This window comes from Orycteropus afer, unplaced genomic scaffold (assembly GCF_000298275.1).
Source record: "Orycteropus afer afer isolate SDZICR_OR568_19922 unplaced genomic scaffold, OryAfe1.0 scaffold00637, whole genome shotgun sequence".
Taxonomy (NCBI): domain Eukaryota; kingdom Metazoa; phylum Chordata; class Mammalia; order Tubulidentata; family Orycteropodidae; genus Orycteropus; species Orycteropus afer.
This window is the reverse complement of record NW_006922224.1, coordinates 951,859-959,617: the sequence shown is the minus strand read 5'-3', so window position 1 is coordinate 959,617 and position 7,759 is coordinate 951,859. Positions and strand designations below refer to the sequence as shown.

At 40.0% G+C, this 7,759-nt stretch overlaps 1 protein-coding gene across 1 annotated transcript in view; it reads left to right on the top strand.

Annotated features, from left to right (window-relative positions):
* Positions 1-7,382, top strand: part of CBWD1 (COBW domain containing 1) — a 52,708-nt gene extending 45,326 nt beyond the window's left edge. Inside the window, exons 11-15 of the mRNA XM_007956573.2 lie at positions 659-710; positions 2,737-2,805; positions 2,908-2,973; positions 6,622-6,751; positions 7,276-7,382. Coding sequence (XP_007954764.1) covers positions 659-710; positions 2,737-2,805; positions 2,908-2,973; positions 6,622-6,751; positions 7,276-7,382 — 424 coding nt within the window. The remainder of the gene's footprint in view (positions 1-658; positions 711-2,736; positions 2,806-2,907; positions 2,974-6,621; positions 6,752-7,275) is intronic.
* Positions 7,383-7,759: the final 377 nt, after the last annotated feature.

Genomic DNA, 7,759 nt, shown 5'->3' with positions numbered 1-7,759 from the left:
ACAAGTAGCTGCAGTTGTTAGGGTTGTAGTTGGTTATGTTGTATTGATCTTGCTCTTTTCAGAGCAGAATAAGGCGTTTTTGAGATTCTGACTTTTTGTATGCCACTAGAGCTCTTGAACTCATGCTATTGTTGTTGTTGTGTGCCGTGGAGTCGGCCCCGACTCACAGCGACCCCTCCTTGGGTTGCCGAGGCAGTATCACTACGGAAGTAGATTGCCCAACCTTCCTTCCGATGAGTGGCTGGTGGGTTTGAACTGCCAGCCTTCTAGTTAGCAGTCAAGTGCCTTAGGTACTATGCTACCAGAGCTCCTGTTTGTTTTTAAATACTATTTGTTTTTAAAGTAGTAAACTTTGTCTTGAACTTTTTACAGTAGTGGCCTTGTACAGTTAAAAAAAATATATGACATATGTAACCACACAAAATAGTGTTGCTAAAAGACTAGTGTTCGTGTTTACTGTGTGTGTAACACATACATGTATATGTATGTACATTTTCTCTAAGAAAAGTTTTTGTGTACCAAGTTGTTAGAACATGTGAACAGCATGTAAAATTGAAATGCTGAAAGAGTCTGTGATGCAGAGTCTTGTCCTTGTTTTGCTTTCTGTTTGTAAGTCAGAAGTTTATTGGTTTCTGAACTTCTAATCCGGTTTTCTTAGTTTGCAGGAAAAACTTCAACAGATGTCAGCAGCCCAGCCTCACCTGGATCAGGTAAAAAGCTTTGAAAAGCCTTTTTTTTAAATTATTTCTCTTAAGTTGGCTGTGTTTATGGTATCTTATTAAAACTCTTTCTAGACAGGTATTTTTTTAATCTGGTAGCATAGTGCCTAAGGCACTTGACTGCTAACCAGAAGGCTGGCGGTTCAAACCCACCAGCCACTCCTCAGAAGGAAGGTTGGGCAATCTACTTCTGTAGTGATACTGCCTGGGAAACCCAAGGAGGGGTCACTATGAGTCGGGTCCGACTTGATGGCACATAGCAACACAACAACAACAATCCCACCTCTAAGGAGCTTTGATGGTGCAGTGAGTGGTTAAGCTTTCGGCTGCTAACCAACAGGTGGGTGGTTCGACCCCACTAGTTGCTCCACAGGAGAACGATGTGACAGCCTTGGAAATCCTATGAGGTAGCTTGTCCCTTGTCCTGTGGGTCACTGTGAGTTGGAATCAACTCAATATCAGGGAATTTTTTTTTTTTAATCCTGCCTCTTAATAGATGATAAGAATCCACCAAACCAAAGTGGTTTGAGTAGAGAAGGAGTTTTAGTATTATTTGCAGTGATTGCCTCTATGAAGAAAAAAATCATGTTATTGGGTCTAAAAGCATACTATTATTGCCTTAACCTTATGAAAACAGTTTAAGAGCAGAATATGTTAATAAAGATTTTGAAAGTAATACTTGTTGTGTTCTGACATTTTAAAGTCCAACTTGAGACTATTTTTAGTTGGCTCAGCTCATACTTCTGATACCTGAGCAAGAAAGCCCTTTGTGCTCTTGCTGATTCTGGCAGCAGTGCAGACCAGACGGCAGTAGATTCTGTGCTGGAATGGGCCTTTGACACTGGTCTTTAGTTATTCTCTAAGGACATTTGATAAAACCAATTCTGGCTTTTCTGTATTTTCCATAATGTTATGCTGCCCCTTGTGTGTTTTCATCATGAAGGTGCAGTGGCAAACAGGTTTGGATTTTACTTATGTGGCCTGTCAGAGGAAGTATTCAGCTTGTGGTTCTTCAGAGTGGAGAGTGAAACATTTATCCAGATTGTGAGGAAAAAGACCTCCACATTAACAGTCTGTAAATGATGATGGACCTTCAGAAAGCAGAAATGGTGGTGTCACCATCATTTATGTCTTTTGAACTCTTCTTCCTTTGGCACAGGCTTAGTCAGTTACCATAAACTGAACCTTTCTTTTATATTTGTTTTTCCAAGAGAATAGAATTACACTTCTGATTTTGAGGTTTACTCCTGGCTGTGGTTCTTTCTCTGAGCCTCATTTTTACCAGTTTATAAAATAGAAATAGTTATCTTTACCCCATAGGATTGTTGAGAAGAGTGAAGGAAAAGATGCAATGAAGGGACCATGTAAACATACCTGGCTAGCACAGAGTAACCACCGTAAGTGTTACCTCCTTTCTTATTGCCGAGAATCTGGGAAGAGTGAGTCAAATAATGAGTCCCTGTGGGACATCATGTCATGAGGGTTTTCTCTGTAAGTACTAAACACCAAACCTGCTGCCATTGAGTCAGTTTTGACTCATAGCAACCCTGTAGGATAGGGTAGAACTGCCCCATAGAGTTTCCAAGGCTGTCATCTTTACAGAAGCAAAGCCCAAACCCAACCCACTGTGTTTGAGTTGATTCTGACGCATAGGGCCCCTAGAAGACAGAGTAGAACTAACTGCCCCATAGGCTTTCCAAGGATGTAAATCTTTTCAGAAGCAGATTACCACATCTTTCTCCTACAGAGCAGCTGGTGGGTTCAAACCACTGTCCTTTTGGTTAGCAGCCAAATGCTTTAACCACTAGAGCATTGATTAACTTGGAAGAATACAGAAACGGAGCTGTTGAAGCCCATGGTTGGCAGACACAGAGAAAAACTAATACATAGTACACATTGTCAGGCAACCCCAAGTGTCATGAGATGTGTTCCTTACTTTTCATCTCAAAACTTGTAATTTAAAAATATATATTGGTATTACTGTAAGAAAATAATTATTATGTCTCTTGATTTACAGAATATTGTTACAGTCACATTTGAAATACCAGGAAATGCAAAGGAAGAAAGCCTAAATGTATTTATCCAGGTGAATGCCATTGTAACCCATTAAAGATATATCAGCTGTTCCATTACATTGTTGTTTTCATGAACCATAGTTGGTCTTATTAAATGATGCCACTTGACACAGAATCTGCTGTGGGAAAAGAATGTGAGGAACAAGGATGGTCACTGCATGGAGGTCATCCGACTAAAGGTACGTATGCCCTTTACACAGCTGTGTACTATTGACAAAGAGATTTGGTTTTATATCCCCTGAAGGCTTCTTAAAACCAAACAATAGTTTACCTTAACTAGTAAAAAAATATCTGCCTTGAGCATTGTGCTCTTTTAAGAACTATCTATAGGGGATCACTCCTCGGAAGGAAGGTTGGGCAATCTACTTCCGTAGTGATATTGCCTCAGAAACCCAAAGAAGAGTCGCTATGAGTTGGGGCCAACTCCACGGCACATAACAGCAACAACATAGGGGATCAAATTGACAGATTAGATAGGGACCCTGGGGGCAGTAAGTTTATGTCAGTGGGGGAGGAGCAACTCAGAGAGAGAGAGAATGGTTACCCAACTCAAATGTCATCAGTGTCACTGGATTGGACATGTAGAAACTGTTGAGTTGGTCTGTTTTTCTGTGTGTATATTCAACAACAACAACAAACTCCATATTTGGTTTAAACAGAAGCATTGGTTTTTGTGCCAGTGCTTTTGGTCTGTTCTCATTGTTCTTTATTATTCCCATGGCTGTGAAGGAATTTGAAAATCACTGCACAAAGATGGCTGATTTGCAGTTTCATTTAGTGCAGCAACTAATGCCATCTGTGGGCTTTCAAGTGTTGTCCCCTGCTCTCCACTCCCAGGTGTGTGAGCAGTTATCTGGTTCCTGAATTTAACTCTCAGAGCTCTTCCCTTTGGCACATGCTTGGTCAGTTAGAGAAAACTGAGCCCTTCTTTGAGTTGATTTTCCCAGGACAAATTCAACAGAGCAGTCATATTAGAAGTCTTCCTGCAGCTGAACTTTATCTTTTGTTTCTTGATCCATTTAACAAACATTAAACTTTTGTCATGCTCTAAACAAAGTTTCAGAGACTAGAAGAATTCTTTGCTCTGTGTCTGGAAGCCCATTCACTTTACTTGACATTGGGGTATTCATGTCTCAAAAGGTGTTTTTCCAAGGTCAGCTGAACTAGGTTGTGCACTTAACTAATCAGCAAACATCTGAGTGCCATTAAGTCTTTATCAGGACTGTTTATTATTGTTGTTATGTGTTTATTATTAGTAGTAATTGAATCCTCTCTCCAGTTAGGGGCTGACTTACGGGGGTCCCTAGAATGACAGAGATGAGACTGCTGGGAAAAGTTTTTTGGGGTTAGGTTTCGTCACCTGTATGCTGGCACTTGTGTTGTTGGCTCTGCACAGCCACACTGGTGAGTCCAGTTCCTTCCCAGGTCACACCTGTGAGAGGACTGAGCCAGCTCTTTCTGCTCCTAGATGACTAGCACCACATGAATACTCCCTGCCCAGTATTCATTCGGAAGCTGCTTAAATCCCCCAGTACTGGTAGAGGGCAGCTACCAGAAAAGCAGCACCCTGGGCATTTACACTAAGATTCTGCATAGATCTTGGCAGCCCTTCTGGACCATGTCGGTTTGGATATTGTCTTGCAGTTTGTGACACTTTTTTGGTAGTTATCCTCTTTGGTTCTTCCTTTGGCCTTCTTATCACAACCACACTGGGGGATTCTGAACCAACCAGTCTTTGTCTTCATATCTGTCCTATTACAAAGTACTAATACTCTAATAATGAACCTGTGTAAAACATCAACCCCAGTAACAGCTACTGCTCCAAAGTCTTTATATAAGTAACACAAGATAGATACTGAAATAATTATTTCCAAAGAGTTTACTATTTTATATTAAAATTCAACTTTAAAAAGCAGGAAAGTGAGCACAGGACAAGAAAGGCAGGAAGGAAAATGCACTGAACTTTTAGTAGGGGTCACCTTTGAGTGGTAGGAATGACTATGAATGGTTTGTCACTTTCTATTTTGTAATGCATATCTTAATTTTATCACAAATATGCATAAGAAATGTTACTTTGTTGTTGTTGTTATGTGCTGTTGAGTCAAACCCTTGGGTTTCCGAGGCAGTATCACTACGAAAGTAGATTGATTGCCCAATCTTCCTTCCGAGGAGTGGCTGGTGGGTTTGAACCTCCAGCCTTCTGGTTAGCAGTCAAGTCCTTTAGGCACCATGCTATTCCATTCTCATAAGAGCCATTTTATCAGGTAATTTGTACCTCATTCCTGCAAATCAATACAAAATCAACTGTATGCAGAGAAATACAATAGTTTTCTTTTTCTTTGTTATCACGTCTGCTCTATTTATTGTAATTTATTTCAGACACAGTTTATTTAATGGTAGCCAGAATCTTTTAACTTCTGAGATATTCCCACAAAAACTGTGAAACAAATATAAAATCTCAAGAGTAGGAGAATAATCAGTAGAATCTGATACATAACACATTTGGAACTGTGGGCTCGGGACCATAGTCACAGGGGACATCAAGCTCAATTGGCATAACATACTACACAAAAACATTGCTCCACATCCTGCTTTGGCGAGTAGTGACTAGAATCTTAAAAGCTTGCAAGTGACCATCTAGATGCAACCATGGGTCTCTCCTCGTCCAGAACAAAGAAGAATAACAAAAACCAAAGATGCATGGAAACAATTAGTCCAGGTGACCGGTACATCATGCAATCCTCAGTCTATACGACCATGAGACCAGAAGAACTAGATGGTACCCGGCTACCACTGTCAACTACTTAAAGGGGGATCTGTGTAGAAGATCCTGGATAGAGTGAGAGAACAATGTGGAATAAAACTCAGTATCTTTGGGGGGAAAGTAAAAGGGAATGGATTTGCTGGTCTGATAGAGCTTGAATTGAACACCAGAGATTATGGCCCCTAGCTGCCCTTCAGGTCTGGAATTGAACCCACTCTCATGGCTTCCAGCCAAACAAAAGACAGGCATATGAGGTGAACATTTACATTAGGTAGATATACTCCTTGCAATCATGGGAGAGAATAGAAGAGCTGTGTGTGCATAGGGAGACAGCTGGGGGGCAGGGGACAGTGCAAAGGAGTGCATGGAAGGGAAGGATAAAGGGAAGAGGTAACTATGGGGAGGAAATGGGGCTGTTGCACTATGGGAAATTACAGTCAATGTCATGAGACAAAGTGTATGTGAGCTGCTTATGGAAAGTGAATTTGCTCTGTAAACTTTCACTCAAATCACAATAAAAATTAAAAAATAAAAAGTTGGCCTTCAAGTTTTAAGAAACTGTCTTTAATGCAGAAATAATTGGAACTAAGTAATATTAGCAGATCTTCTTTATGAATTTGTGTTTTAAAAAGGAATTGGAATAAAAGTCAACAATTATTTTTAAACAAAGATAAGAATATGAGGGGACAGGAAAACTAGATTAATCTAAATGGAACAACCAGAATGGAAATACTGAATGTTCATGAATTGTGAAGAATGTAACCAATGTCACTAAATGTTTGTAGAAATTGTTGACTGGAACCTAAACAGTTGCGTTACCTTCACTGAAAATAAAGTATTATTAAAAGGGCTTTATGGAGCAGGTCTACTCTGACGCACGTGGGGGCACCGAGAGTTGGAGGCAACCTCATGGCGGCTGGTTTGCTTTTTTCTGGCATGTAGATTATAAATATTTCTTAATTTGAAAAGAAAAAGGAGTAGGAATAATTAGTCCATTAACAGGGATGCTGTGTTTCTGCTTTTAAATTAAACTGAGCCTGTTTAATCCTTGACCTCGGAACAGGGGCTAGTGTCCATCAAAGATAAACCACAACAAGTGATCGTCCAGGGTGTGCATGAACTCTATGACCTGGAGGAGACCCCTGTGAGCTGGGAGAGTGACACCGAGAGGACAAACAGACTGGTCTTTATCGGTAAGTTACCAAGTCGCTGACCGTAAACAGTGAAGAACAGACCTGAAAGGGCAGGTGGGCTTCTTTAGCAGAGTCTGAGCCAGTCAGAGCCCCATCTGCAGACCTCAGTAAGTTTGTGATTAAAGTGTTTTACTCTTTTTAGAAAAGCAATTAATTCAAGTGCCAGTTTGTCTGTGAGGGCCCCAACTAGAAAGTTAAGGAAGGAATCATTCAGTTTGTGAATTTAGGAAGCTCATTAAACATTTAATGATCTAGAATTGGTAGGTAAACCATGTCAGTTTAATAAGTGTTTGAAAAAAAGAAAAACCAAACCCATTTACCATCGAGTCTATTCTGACTCATGGTGACCCTATAGGGTAGAGTAGATGTCTTTACAGAAGCATACTGCCGCATCTTTCTCCCATGGAGTGGTTGGTGGGTGCAAACTGCCAACCTTTTGGTGAGCAGCTGAATGCTTTAACCAGTCACTATGCCACCAGAGCTCCTTAATAAGTGTAAAGTAATCATATTTTGTTCTGTTGCAGGCAAGAATTTAGATAAGGACATCCTTAAACAACTGTTTATGGCAACGGTGACAGAAACAGAAAAGCAGTGGACAACACATTTCAAGGAAGGTCAAGTTTGTCCTTAACAGTAGAAGCTTTTCTTATCAGAAGGATTAGATGATAAAAAACAGGAATGTATTTCCCAGTAGGTCTCATTCAAGCATCTGTTCCTTTGTATTACTTCTGTCATGAATTCCAGTGTATTATTTTAAGTATTTCTCTTACAAAATACATCAAATACAGTAAATCAGTACTGTAAAACATTTTATTTTCATGCAGTGAAGTATGACATCTTCAGAAATGTTTTCTCTTTAAGATGTGTTTCACAAAAATCATCTTCCACAATTGGCTTTGGAATTCACATGTGCTAATATCCTCACCTGTGGAAGTTATTTATAGTAATTATAAAACTTATGTCACCTTTGTCCTTGTCACTCAACACTTGAGCTGATTGCACAGGTAT